Source organism: Zonotrichia albicollis, chromosome 15 (assembly GCF_047830755.1).
Source record: "Zonotrichia albicollis isolate bZonAlb1 chromosome 15, bZonAlb1.hap1, whole genome shotgun sequence".
NCBI lineage: Eukaryota > Metazoa > Chordata > Aves > Passeriformes > Passerellidae > Zonotrichia > Zonotrichia albicollis.
The window spans coordinates 2,203,226-2,218,124 of NC_133833.1; the positions used below are offsets into that span (position 1 = coordinate 2,203,226).

Below are 14,899 nucleotides of genomic sequence, written 5' to 3' on the forward strand. Positions count from 1 at the left end.
GGAAAACACAAGTCTCATTTGCAGCAGAGGCAGCAATTAAAAATCCATATCCTTACTATGAAAAAGATGAAAAAATAAAGGTATGTATTTCTTGTCTGCAATGTCCCATTGGGCTTACTCAGCTAGACAATATCTAGAGGAAATCACTGAGAAGGCTGATAAGGCAGCACAGAGGACATGCCAAAAGCAAGGCAGGGAAGTGCAATTCAACATCTCACGCACAGGGCTGGCTCCAGAGGGTCAGAGATGGGAGAGAACCCGCTAAGCTGCAGCAGCAGGACTGGCTGCCCACAGCAGGAGTTGGCAAATCTTCCAATGAAACTTCCAGAGCCTTGTTGGAGAAATTCCTCCTTGTCAAGCTGTTGTTTGGGTTCAGTTCTTTACTGCCTGAGGGCCTTTGTGATGGCCTAGTGCTGCTGAATCCCACCATACTCCTTTTGTGGTGGTGTTTGCAGGGGTCCCAGCATGAGGGAAGAGATGAGAATATTGACTCCATGTTTCAGAAGGCTGATTTATTATTTTATGATATATATTACATTAAAAGAAAATGATATAGTAAAACTATATTAAAAGAATAGAAGAAAGGATTTCCTCAGAAGACTTGTAAGGAATAGAAAGTAATGATAATAAAAGAGTAGAAAGGAATGATAATAAAAGAATAGAAAATAATGATAATAAAATCTTGTGACTGACCAGAGAATCTGAGCCAGCTGACTGTGATTGGCCATTAATTAAAAACATGAGACCAATCACAGATGCTCCTGTTGCATTCCACAGCAGCAGATAATCATTGTTTACATTTCATTTCTGAGGCCTCTCAGCTTCTCAGGAGAAAAAATCCTAAGGAAAGGATTTTTCATAAAATATATCTGTGACACCTTCTGCTGTAAAAAGCTGGTTTCCATGCATTGCTGACCACAGCAGAGCTCCACAGAGACCTGGCCCTGCACAGCTGCCTTGCACAGCTCCCACCTGGGAAGAAGCCCCCATTCAGAGAGGTGACTGTGGCACAGCATCCCCACCCTGCTGAGCCTGAGTGCCCACTGCAGCAGCTCTGGGAGACATCCAAAACAGCACTCAGGCACCAAAGTGCAACTCGTGCAGACTGCTGGCGCCTGTGCTGCTGAGAGCAGCCCAGGAAAGCTCTGCCTGCCCTGCTCAGCCACGTCAGATGCTGGAAGTGCCCACAGCTCCTGGGGAACGCTGCCCAGGCGCCGCAGGGTCTGGCGCCTTGTCCTGCCCCACTGCTCTGGGTGGGCTCCCTTCCCTCCTGGTCCAGAAATCAGCTGGGGATTTTGGCAGGAAGACCTGCAGGACCCAATTTCCCAGGCATGATGGAGGCAGCATTAGGGAAGTCTCAGGAGGGACTGTAGATATTTAACGTCAGTGAGTCAGGGACCCCTCCTCCAGTGCCCAAGCACAGTCACTGTTTCCGAGGTAAAAGCCCAAATTCGACACCAGAAATTCTGCACTTCTGGTTACACAGTGGCTCAGCCTTCACACTTTTCTCCCTTCATGCCCTCAAGTTTCTCACACACTCTGTGTCCAAATGTCCAGACCGGTCCTCCAGGGAAGGCCTCTCCAGCACTCTGTGAGTATTTAAAGCAGAGGGTGGCTCATCTCCCAGGCTTATTTTCCCTGACAAGACTAATTTAGATGTGGGTGCCAAATGTGTTCTCTAAGCCCAGAAGCAAACACTTTGTGGCCTGTATGAGTTTCACAGTGACGTATTCAGAGGTCCCCTTCTCCTGAGGATTCCCCACTGGCTGACACAGGAATCTCACCATCAGTGTACAGGCTAAGGGCACTTGAGTCCTTCAAGGCCTGGTCCTGAACTGTTCCTCTCCAGTGTAAAGGGAATTTAAAGCATTTAACTCACTACAGAACAGAGAGAATCAGGTGTAATCCTCACTGATTTCCTCTGCTGCTAATCCCAAATCTCCTTGAGATCCAGCCCTCTTAGTGTTCAAAGTCCTCTGCTCAGGATTTCACCCTGGTTAACTGTTAACTTGCATCTCCCTTTGGCCATGACCTTTGCTCAGGTGTTTGCAGTCTCCTGAACCACATGGAACACTCACCACCGCAGGGGTGCTGTACAAAGCATGAGGTAAGCCTGGGACAGGGGCTGCAACTTCCTTGTGGCATTCATTTCCACAGTGGAAAAAGAAATAAAATACAAAAATACAAAAAAAATGTTCTGCTCGCTGTAACTTTCCCATAGTAAATTCCTGACACCCAAAACGTGCTAGGAAACAGGCTTGAAAACAGTCAGGTTGTATTAAAAGCAGGGTAAATTTTCTAGGGGCTTTGAGAGTGGCAGATGCCCCTGAGCATTTGCCCACTGTCACAGGACAAGGGAGAGGCCATGTGGCTGCACAGACCCCCTTTCCCACACTCATACACATCAGCTGTGCCCATCCCTATGACTGAAAAATAATCAGATTATTTCTTCTGCCTATTGAGCAGGAAGAACAGAGGTTGTTGTGTCTTCTTAAGGAAAGAGTGTAGCTATTCAGTAAAGAAGGAACTCACACAGTAAATTCAGTACATATTAATTTATTCTATTGTGTATTTTAAGTCCAATCTCACAAAAATAGATGTACATCATTACATGTGGTAATGATAAACAAACTACACTGCAACAAGACTTTAAGACAACATTCATAGCTTGCTTTTTGTTCCCTGGAATTTGGGAAGTACTGCCAACACATAGCTTATCCAAATCCTAAGAGGAAGGGCTGAGCTTTCATTACTGATTATACTTAGCACAGCACTTGTATTTGAATTCTTCACCTCCACGCGCATCCTGTTCCTGCAGCAAGATTTCCTCAAACGCTGGTATTTATATTTTGAAAACGCTTTATAACATTTTTTTTTCTGTTCATTCTCTGCAATGTTTTTTCCTTTTCCTGAACGGCAGTTGCGCTCAGGGCTGCAGGCCACACCCTGCAGAACACAACACATAATCGGGGGCACACGCCCTGCAGAGCAATGCACTCACTCCATTCCCAGCCCACCCCTGCAAACTGAATAAAATCACATCACCCGGGGAAATGGCCTGGGGTGGGCCCTGCCTCACAACGTCCCCAACAAAAGCCACGGGACAGCTTTTGGTTGTGTTTTTACACACCTGTGTGGCAGAAGGGGAATAAGTGAATAAGCACTGCACCTTGCTAAGAGTCACAGCGCATTCCCCATCGATGAACGAAGCCCAATTGACCCGAAAGGATGAGTGTGTGTACCCAGCTTTACCTTTGGCAAACAGTGCTGCTCATGACCCACACACAGCACCCACACCAAGCTCCCAATGCAAGAGCTGTGGCAGGAGCCAGAGGCTGAAACTCAGCCCTGTGTAAGGAATCACAAACAGAACAAGAAAGGAAATTGTATATATGAGTGGTACAGGATGTTAGATCAGCCCAAACCATGGTGAGCAGGTGAGGATTGAGGTTGTACTTTCCTGAGAAAGAGAAAACTTTGAGAGTACAAAATTGAGATTAGTAAAATTGAGAGAATCATGGAATATGCTGAGTTGGAAGGGATGATCCAAATCCAGCTCCTGTCCCTGCACAGCCCCAAAATCCCACCCTGGGATCCCTGAGAGCCCCTGGAGCTCTGGCAGGCTCGGGGCCATGCCCGTTCTCTGGGGAGCCTGGGCAGTGCCAGCAGCCTCTGGGGCAGAACCTTTCCCAAAACGCAGCCTGAACTCCCCTGGCACAGCCCCAGCCCTGCCCTGGGGGCTGTTCCTGTCCCTGTCACAGAGATCAGAGCTGCCCCTCGGGAGGAACGTCCAGGAGACCTCCCCTCAGTCTCCTCCAGGCTGAGTTATCAATGATTAATATAAACTCTCCAAATTAACTGTATTAATGTGAAGTCAAAACTAAAAAATAGCACACCAACTAGAGATGAAAAATATCCCAGAAACCTGGACATGAATCATTTTACCTGCAAAAACAAATTTATTAAATAAAAAACCAAGAAGATGATTCAAATGAAGCACTTTTTGGCCACGGTTTTTTTCATAGGAAGGAGGTACCAGTTTTGTTGTTATGAGACATTAGTCAGGAACTCAGATAGACTCATCCATGATCTGATTTATCTGTAACAAAGTGATCTGGAATGAGGAAAATGCTCTTTTTTGCAAGAAGAATTATGAACATGATTTAGGACTGAAGGGATTTGTTTGCTAATTTAGAACTGAAGCTGATCTTACTCTAGAGTCTTAGGTGAGTCAATTAATCCTCCTGCTTTGGTTTCTTGGTTGTTGAAGAGTCTGAAAATATTGGTGTACTGGTTTCAGAGTAGCAGTTTGGCTCAATGAACTTTCTCAATGCAATTTGAAGGGAAATGATAGTTTTAACGTTGCTGTTGTCAGAAAAAAAGTTGGTTTATTGCTCCCACGAAAAAGAAAGTGAACTTTTCCATCAGTTGTCAGTATCAGTTTGCTCATTGCAGCTCTAATGGTGGGACAAGCACCTCAGATGAACCCCTTGCTTTTGGTTCCCATTCTATCACACACCATGAGCTCAGCTGCCCCACCCAGCTGGACTGGGGACAAATTCCTGCTCTTATCTCCAGCTCGATGGAGGCCTTATGTAATTAAACAATATTGTGACGAGGGTCTTATCTCGGGGCATTAACTTCTTCTTCCCTTGGCAAGGATGTGAGCGAGCTGGGCCCAGCTGCAAAGCTGCTCTGAGCCCATGGCTCTCTCCAGTTTGACCTTTTAGTGGAAAATTAAATCAAATCCCCACAAGGCGAGCTCTGACTGGGCTGTGCTCTTGAGAGTCGAGCCTGCAGGACGAGAACTCTTCAAGGCCACCTCCAGATTTATGTACTGAACAAGTGAAGAGCTTTTGTAAAGCCTTCAGCACTCTCTTGGCTCCTGAGAGAGCTGATGCCTCTGCACAAGACAGTTAATAACAGCTAATGATGTGGGGGCCTTGCCAGGAGCCCTGCGTTGTGTAAGCACCTCGGCAGGCACTGTTTGTTTTGGTTTTTTTCCACAACGATCGTCCCCCCTGGCTACGCCTGTGCAATGGCTTGACCTCATGAGAGATGAGAATTGTCTCATTAATTTCACTGGGCTGCTCAGTTCTGGAGCGCAGTGTGAAGGGCAGCAGGATTTCGTGGCTGATCTGTTAGCAATCTGCTGAATCTGCTCGCACAATGCAGTCAGATAATTTAGGTGTCTGAGATCAAAAAAACCCCAAAAAACCAATTAGGTATTTTTATCTATTCCCTGGGGGCTTCTGGGGGATAATGCTGTGTTATCTCATACTTGGGATTCCTCCAGTTCAGCTTTTTATATTCCCAGCATTAATTATTATCTCTTTCTTTGAATGAAAATGGTATTGATTAACAACTCTGACTATTCAGTAGTTTTCCCCTGATTGTTTCAATTTGAATTTCTCTTTTTTTTTTTTTTTTTTTTTTTTTTTAACCAGGTATGGGCCTTGTTTCTGTGTGAAGGGGAAAAAATGGAAAGATGTGCATTTCTAAGTAAAGAAATGATGACAGCAGGAGGAGGAGGAAGAAAGGTACAGAATCAATTAGAAATGCAGTATATTGCATACTCAAACTGCTGTCATTTCACTCTTTCTCCTGCCCTGCTTTTAGACTTAAAGGCAAGGATAGTTGTATTTTGTTCCTGCATTGCAGTGTAACCTGAATGAGAGTGACAGTGATTCTGAACACGGCAGCAGTGACACTACCTGCACAAAGCGTCCCTGAGGGTGCTGTCAGCTGGGGACAGAATTATGGCACAGGGATCGTGCATGGAGCAGGACAGGATTGGCCTCATGCACTGCACTGAACCTGCCAGGGATGCAGCCAGAAAAAAGCATGCAGGCAAAATGCAAAGACGGGGGAAATGCCTCATCTAATGAATGGGGAGCTTTTTCTAACTTTAATCCCTTGTCCCGGGCTGGGGACAGGGTGGGGATGGGGCACAGCTGGCACTCGATGATCCCAGAGCTCTTTTCCACCGAAACCACTCGGTGATTCCGTGCTGCCAGCGCCATGAGAGCCGCGGGGCTGAGCGGAGCACGGCGAGCGCCGAGCGGACCCTGCAAACCGCGGGAGCCGCGGGGCCGCCCGCATCCCTCACCCCGCATCCCGCATCCTTCATCCCGCATCCCTCACCCCTGATCCCGCATCCCGGATCCCGGATCCCCAGCGCGGCGGGGCCGCTCCGTAACCCGGCGGCGGAAGCCCCGGCCGGCCCGGCCGCCCAATGGGCTGGGGCTGCGCGGCGCCGGGGCCGGGGCCGGGGCCGTCACTTCCTGGCCCTGCAGCCGCCGGCAGCGAGGCCACAGCCGGGGCCGGGGGCGCCCGCAGCCCGCCCGCCACCACCACCGCCACCACCATGCCCTTTGACTTCAGGAGGTGAGTGTCGCCCAGAGTCGCGACAGAGCCCGCCCGCCCCGCGGGCAGCGCCCGCCGCCGCCCCGCGCCGCTCCCCGCCCGCGGGTGCGCGTGGGATGGGCGGGTGGATGGATGGATGGATGATTGATGGATGGATGGATGGACGGACGGACGGACGGACTGTGAGCAGGGAGGCTGTGCCCAGCTCCATCGTGCGGTTCCATCCAGCTGAAGGGGGTGTGTGCAGTGTGGGTTGCCTGGGCAGGACGAAGGGAGCTGCAGGACCTGCGGGGTGATGGATGCGGGTGTTGGGATGGAGCTGCTGGGCTGCTGCTGCACCTCCCGCAGGTGTCTGGGGTCTCACTTTTTGCGAGAGGGGTCACTGTTTGTGATGGGGCTCCCATGGCAGCACCTTTAGAAGGTCATGGTGCGGCTCCCATGGCAGCTGTAGGGCATCATTCCTTACACCGGGGTTCCCACCTTCTGCAGCTTTAGGGCATCATTCCTTACATTGGTGTTCCCACCTTCTGCAACTTCAGAGGGTCATTTCTCATGGTGGGGTTCCCACAGTAGCTTTAGGAGATCCCAGTGGGGCTCCCACAGTGCTTTAGGGGGTCCCTGCTGAGTCTGCAGCTCCCAGAGCATATTAAGGGGTCACTCTTTGCCGCTGGCTCCATGTGCCAAAGCTGTGCCACGTGTCTGTTGGCTGGGCACCAACGTCAACATCTCCACCACTGGTTTTGCCATTTTGAGCAGGTGCAAGTTGTAGGATTTGGCCTTTCTGTGTGGCTCCTTCATCCCCATGGCCATTTGAGGCAGTGTTAAGTACCAAAGCAGAAGTGAAAAAGACCTCTCTGACTTCATTGGAGCCAAAATAGCAACTGCAGGTTCATTTTCTTTTTTGAGCTGTTCTTGAACCAACAATTTGCATCTTTCCAAGTTCAGAGATGTCAAGAGGAGGATGCACTGATGAATTTTCTAATACAGATTTTACTACAACGTTAATAGTACAATAAAAAATAGATACATTTTTGGGAATATGCAGGTAACTACAGTCCTTTCCATGTAGGATCATCATGACCCCTACATGTGCACCCCTGTGAGACGGGAAATGGTGATAGTGCAGTGTTTTATTATATTTTTACTGTAATTCTAAACCAGGCCTCTCATTTATACAGGCTAACAGGATCTTGTGTGATCCATGGGGCATTGTTGAACATGGAGGCAGTTGCTTCTGAATGAAAACTTGCTGAAGCTGGAAACAGCATCTGCTGGATCATGTGGGATCCGGGGCCCAGAGCCTCATTTCTTTCTGCTTTTGTGTAAAATTTGATAGAAAAACTCTTCTTTGGAGACATTCTGCCAGCTGCGAATCCTATTGCCGTCCATTTTCAGAGTTGTAAAATACATGAACAATAAGAGATCCTGGGCTGTGGCTGTCACTTTGTAATAGCAGATAAAGAAAATGTTATTTCTGATGTCTTTGAAAATGTAATTTCTGTTGGGTCTCAGAATGGAAACACTGGCTCACCAAGAGCACAATCATCTTCAGAGACAGCACTAGTGCTTCACTTAGGAATGGAAAAAAGATGTTCAGTAAAAGCTGAATTGCAGGGTTTATGTTAATGAGTTAAAAACCAGAGACATCAGTTCAGATCTGCATTTTAAAGATTCACAATTGCAAATAACTCCTTTGTCATTCAGAGTGGAGGATTAGAAATAGACACTTCAAAGCTCTTCCTCAAATAACATAAGCTCACTGAACTTCAGCTTTTCTGCAAGGATGAATTTTTCAAAAGCTGCCATTGATAACAGGAATTTCCTATCCAAAGTACAGAGGAGCTATTGTCACGTGCAGCAAACCACTTTCCTGTTTTAGAAGCATGAACAGAGTTCAGGACCAAAAGGTTTGCAAAGGTTAGAGCCCTTTTTAGCTGTTGTGGGTTTTGTTCATAGTGCAGGCAGTGGAACAAAATCTGCTGAGGCTGGAAAATTTTACTGTAGGTAAAATATGATGCACACGTTAAAAAAAAACCACACAGGTACTTCCTGACAACTCTAGAATATGCAATACAAGGCTCTTGGAGAAATAAGGTCACCACCTTGAGTAAGTTTCTGAATGAAAATGACATTTTCACCGTGTAAATTGCAAGGTTTTTCTCTCAGGGATTTCAGCAGGATGTTTTGGCATGTGCACTTTGGTATCCTGCCTTTTACATTCCTGTGAGTGACCAGGGGTTTGAATTGCTGAGAAACTTTCAGAAATGCCCCTGCATGTCTTCTAGAGTCCAGAATTCCATGTGGAAAGGTTTTGTGTTCTTCTGGAAGCCACACATTTCACATTGCATCTGAAGGGATTCTGGCCTTAGCTGCTCTGCCAAGGACATTTGGGAAGGCAAGGTTTAGTTGATTTTATGGGTTTTGTACCCTCCGCTTTCTGAGAGCTTTATTTTTGGTATTTTAGGGTGGCAGGATGTTGATACCAGGTGTAGGAAGGGCAATTGTAGAGCAGCTGCAGTTTTAGGCTTTGAGCTGTTTCCACACAAGCTCTAGGAGGAATAGGTTGCCCAAATCCCATCTGGAGATGACAGAGACACAAATGACCAGTAATTAAAACAGCCCAGGACCAGAAATGTCCCTCATCTTCACCAACTAAAAGTCAAAGAAATAATTTACTTCCATGGGACTAAATCTCTTTGCCCTGTCTTAAACTTAGCTAGATTGGAGAACCAAAATTCTTTTTTGGGAGTTTTCTCCATCAGTCAGTCTGATATGGAAGTAGCTTGGTTTGTTACCTGTACTTTTTTGTACATTTTTTTTTTTCTATAGGACTTCTGTTTTCTTGGCTTATCAGTGGTTCCCTTTCCTATTACAAACTTCATTTAATTCATAAATAAACCAATATTTTCACAGTAATCTCGCATGAATAATAATTATTCTGTGTCAAGTATCTTCAGGGTTTTAATAATACTCAGTATTTACCTAATGCTTTTCATTTTTCCAAGCATTTAATTCAGACTAATCCCCCCAGTCCTGCTGTGATGTTGGTACAGAACCAAATTTTCAGCTTCCAGATTGGAGCCTTCAGTACAGGTCTGTTCAGTGCATGTCACAAGAACCCAGCCCTCCTCCAGAACTACTAAATCAGTTTGTATTTCCAGAAGGCCTGGTTCTTTTCCTATTTTTTAACACCCATTTGGCTGAAAGACAGAGACAGATTTTTCCCTTCTTGCCCATCTCCTGGTTTTTAGAACTGGTGTCAGCAAAGCAGCTTTGGATGTGTTTGATGGGGGATTTTGAGTTCTCTCACTGCAGCTGAAAGGGTATTTTCCCTTGGAGCCCTTAAGATCTGGTGTCACCTGCACACTTGCAGCCTCTGAGGATGGTTCAGATCATAATTAGATTAAACTCTAAGCCTGGGTCATCTTGAGTGGTGATTGTGAGCCAGCCAGGAGGGATCCCACATGTTGTGTGATCCTATTAGCTGAGCTGGTGCTGGGAACTCAAACAAACAAACAAACTGCTCAGGTGTTGAGAATGACACAAATAAAAATGAGAATTACAGATGTAAGAATGAAGTGGCTCCCCTGCAGTGGAGGAGGACATGGTGGGGAGAAGCATTACTGGAAATTCATTTTATGCTGGTGGCTTCTCCTTGCACCTGCCTGTCTGCATGTAAGAGTTACTGATGGGTTTGTAAAATACTGAAACTTCTGAACCATCTTGGCACTTTAGTTGGTTACACTGAGAAAAACTTAAATAGACCACTCTGAAATCAAGTTTTTGTTCTAATCCCGGGTAACTCACAGTTGTGCCCTGGCCAGGTGTTTTGCACAGAGTGGCAAATGTCTGTGAATCCTTATTTTTATTTTTAACTGAGAAATTCAGAATTTTTTTCCCACAGTTAATCATTGTGATGTTTTCATTAGGGTTTTTATTGTTCCTTGTTTGGTTTTGGGGCTTGGTTGTTTTTTTTTTTTCACAATGTGTTAACCTGTATAAAGGAACAACGTGCTGTACCCGGATTTTGGAGGTCATGGGAAAGGAGCCAGGCTTAGAAAGGATTTAGATTTAAATGCTGATCTAGAGTAGAAGGCAAAAACTTTTATTCCATCTGCACAGTATGACAGGCTCCCACTGTCAGCTGTTCTTTGGCATGTCTGTGATAAATGGTATTTCAGTGTGGGTGTGCTGATTCAGACCTATGGATCATTTTTATTGTTTTGGGACGCAGGCAGGTCTTCGCTTTAGTTCCTGAAGGTTTTCTTTTAAATCAAATTGTTCAGTCTTAACCAAAGCTGACACACTCCAACTTTCCAGCTCTTAGCAAGGGGAGTTTGTTTGGTTTTGAATTAGACCTAAGGGTTGTGATGGTGAATAGCAAACTGATGCTCGCACTTGTGACCAGGCACAGCTGTGAAATCGATTCCTGACCAAAAGAAAAATGAGGGGACCATGAAAGACTGTTTTGTTCCTTCTTTTCTGAAACCTGAAGACTAAAATCAAGTTATTTGCCTTAACAAGTAAATGAGGAGGTGTCTGAGGGATGCTTAATTTGGAAAAGATTTTTCTCTCTAGACTCAAAATCACCTAAAATTCCCTGGTTTGTGCTCATTAATCTGGGCAGGAATCGATTTCACAACTGTGCCAGGTCCCAAGTCTGAGCATCAGCCTGTTCATCCCCCACCACAACTCTTAGGTCTAAATTAAACCCAAACATACTCCCTTTGCTAAGAGCAGTAAGGTTGCAGTGATTTTGTCCAAAATATTAATTCCTGTATGAGATTGAGCTGGTAGCCATCACTTCCTAAATCAATGTCTAGGGGCTGTGGTTTGGGTGGTTCCAGGTTTACAGAATTACAGAATGGCAGAATATTGTCTGTTGGAAGGATCATTGAGTCCAGCCCCATGACCTTGGCATTATTGGCAGCAGGCTCTGACAAACTGAGCTCGTTTCAGCAGGAGCTGCATTTCCATCCCCACCTGCAGCCACGTCTGGAGCCTGTTCCAGTTCACATTGTGCAATGGCGCTGGTAAACAACCCTGCCAAGTGGTATTGCTGCCACCTTACGTAATGACCAACGTGGATTTGGGTGCCAAGCAGTGCCATGACTAACTTTGGCTCAACAATAGCCCTTTGAGGGCACCTGAGAAATCATTCTGCAGTCACAGCAGTCAGATGGGCAGGCAGAGCTGTACAGACAGAGTCTATTGATGTTCGTGCCTCAAATAACTCATTATACATGGTCTGCATGTATGTAAATATTTCTTTCTAAGTGTCCCTAGTGCATCATTTCTCTCAAAATATCATCAGAGTGGAGATTTTTTTTCCTGAGTAAGTAGGGAAATATTAAAGTCTGGTTCTGTAGGAAAGTTTTGCATTGTTCCTTCTGAACTTTAACTGTCCTCCTTTGTTCAGTGCTTGGTGACACAGATGCTTCCTTCATGCCATCATAGTTCATTGCTGTGAAAATGACTGAATCACACTGTAAACAGAGCTGAAGCAATGCCACCAGCCTGGGTTGGGAACTGAGGACCTTGTTCAGCTTGTATTTTGAAGTGTGCTGGTGTATTTTTGAGGCATGTAGTTCAAATGGTGGAGGTGGTGAGGAAAGAATAGTCTTGCAATGAAGGAAGGAGGGGGGAATCATCTGTTTTTCTTGTCTTCTGGCCAAGCACAAGCCCTGAAGTGATGTCTAGGTATTCCTGTACAGAGCCAGCTGCTCTCGAAATGGAAAACTTGGTCTGCCAAAAAATTAACCACAGCCTTGCCACAATCTACAGAATTTTCCTTTTGCTGAAATGCCTGAGTATTTTAGTAGTAAATTTTCTTTTTACTGAAATGTCTGAGTATTTCAGTAATAATCATGGCAGACACACACAAGATGTAGTTGGCCAGTGCAACTCACTGAATTGTGTGTGTTTGGATGTTTGCTTTTCTGTTTGGCTTTTGGAAGGATGTTTCCACATGAGATGTATTTAGTTTAATTCAGAGAAGCCAGAAAGATTGGCATGTAATAGAAGAGCCTTCAAAATGATGTGTTAAAATGTGCAGCCTGTATTACTGCTGACAGGATTTCAGGTCATGATTCCTTAGTCTTTATTTGACAATTATATCCTAAAGCGGATCACTTGGCCTTTCTGCAGACCACTGTGTGCCCCCTAAAACATCAGGAATGTAAATGTGACCTTGTTTTCTGATAAAGGTGAAGTTTTTGAGCCTTGCTTGGAGTCATCTTGAGATTCTGTGTCATTCTAAATGAAATGTGAAATCTGAATGTGGCTGCTGCATTATAACAGGTTATATCTGGACCAAAAACCAGTGGTAAACCTGCAGAGTAGCAGCTCTTGAGTCTGTATTAGTTGTTTTTTTAATAAGCATCCATACAGATATTTCCTGGAAATTGTATTAAACCAGGGACTTGACTTGGAAGCCAGGCAGTGCAGCAGAGTTGTACTTGCTTGTAGGTAACACACTTAGATGCAAATAAAAGCCAGGACTGAGATGTAGAAGCTTGTACAGAAATTCTTGTCTTCTTGGATTGGAATTTAAATAGGAGAACCTGAGCTGGTCACTGCAGAGTTACTGATACTCTGGAAGAGTACAATGTATTTTAATCCCTTGTATGGGACAGGAGTTTCTCTTACTGATGTGGAGAAATCTCTCCCTGCAGTAGATATGGATTGGCCTGTGTGATTTTGAGGGAAGCCTTATGAATATGGAGTTGTTTTCTTCACCTATCCCTCTCTCCCCTTTTTTTTCTTGGTTCCCCAGATGTTATATTTGTTCATGCTTTTTTGTACCAATCTCTGGTTTTTGTGCTGAGCAAGCGCAGCTGGGACTTGAACCAGAAAGGAGCTTCCCCAAATAAAACCTGCACATTTCTGATGCTCAGATAGTTCTTCCCAGATCTTGATTGAAGGTGTTCAGCAGTGCAAGGCAGCAGCAGGGCCTTGGTGTTCTGTGATTCCTGGAAGCTGTGGCAAAGACCATGGTACAGCTCTTTTTTTCCATAGCTCTCTGGTTGTGTGCAGGTAAATTCTTGGAAATCACAGTCTAGGTTTGAACTTTGTTCAGTGTCTGCAGCAGATCAGGACTTTATTTGTTTGTGTGAAGGGAATGTGGCAGGAGGTTGACAATCCTGAACTGACAGGTCTCCCATTGGGAAAAGGAGAAATGTTCAGGACCAAGGGGATCACCAAGGGTGGAAGTGCTGGGGAGCTGCAGGAACCAGAATCTCTGAGTTGAAGGCTCTGGACCAGGAAGGTTCCATTCAGTTTGTGGCATTCAAGTATCTGAACAATCTGCTTGGCTTGGGGAGCAGACATATCTGTTTAATGCTCTTCCCCATTCTCTCTGTTCTCCAGAAAATGCTGCTCCCACTCAGGACTACAATGGCTCTTACAGTCCAGCAAAGGGCTGGATCCCTTTAAATACCAGTCCCCTTACTTGAGCATTTTTTCTTTGTGACACTTTTCTCCTGTTTTGATGAAGCGAAGTGTAATTTGCTCACTTTATTAAAAATACATTTCTCTTCCATCCTTCATTTTGACACCTGCTTCGCTGCCTAAAAGGAAATAAAATGCTTGCTGGCAAGACTCCACCTTTGAGTATTTGAGATTATACTTTCCTCCTCCTCCTAATTGCCTTTGGAATGTGTTTGAGCCTCACATTTTATTTTGCAGGAAAAAGAAAAGTGATGTACTGCTTCCTGTCTTCCATCCTTCAGTGTCACCTAAAATAGTTGCACTTTTGGCATATTGCAGCAATACAATTGCTGAGTATACTCCTGAGAGAACTCCTTGATATGCACTGGAAGAATAAAACCACAAAATTTGGCACATGGTTGACAAAAAGGTGTTCTGCAGGGCAGCATAACAGAACCACAGAGCAGGCAGAAGGGAGGAAAAAGGAGAATTGGAATCCATCTAAGTGAGAGCAGAATGTATGAATTTTTGTGCCTTTTTTCAGCAGCTGCTGTGAGGATTGCAAGGGTTTTGTCCTAGAAATAAATGGGTTTGTTTTTCTGTCCCTATGCAGATCCTGTACCTGCTAAGTAACCAGCAGGCCAGATGACATAATGTGCTCAGGCTGGTGCCTCCAAGGTTCTCTCAGCCCCTTTCCCTAAATGTCCACTTACCCAAAGGCTGGATTATATAATTAATGACAGTCCTCCTGGCCTAACCTTGTTTTCTTGTTCTCAGTACTCCTCCTTGTTTCAGACACTTCCTCTGTTGGTTTCATTATGTTCTTGGAACTGGAATTAAGAGGGAGGAGCTGGCTGGCAAGGAAATGTATTCCTGCATTTCACTCCTGGGTTTGTAAGTGTGGAGAGCCAGGAGGTCAGAAAAAAATCCTGTTTGCTTTGAGAACTGCTGTGATGTTGGGAGTGAGAAGGCAGTCATACAGCATTTGAAAAATTGCAGTCTTCACCTGCCTGCAGCCCAGATAAACTGGTTTAAAACTCCATCAGCCCCTCCACCTCCCTGTCTCGTCCTTCTCATATCAGGGCTTGCTCAAAGTAATTGAGGA

General features: G+C 45.3%; 1 protein-coding gene across 1 annotated transcript in view; it reads left to right on the forward strand.

Annotated features, from left to right (window-relative positions):
- Positions 1-6,201: 6,201 nt before the first annotated feature.
- ERGIC1 (endoplasmic reticulum-golgi intermediate compartment 1) overlaps positions 6,202-14,899 on the forward strand; it is a 55,229-nt gene continuing 46,531 nt past the window's right edge. The window contains exon 1 of the mRNA XM_074552497.1: positions 6,202-6,387. Coding sequence (XP_074408598.1) covers positions 6,236-6,387 — 152 coding nt within the window. The 5' untranslated portion in view covers positions 6,202-6,235. The remainder of the gene's footprint in view (positions 6,388-14,899) is intronic.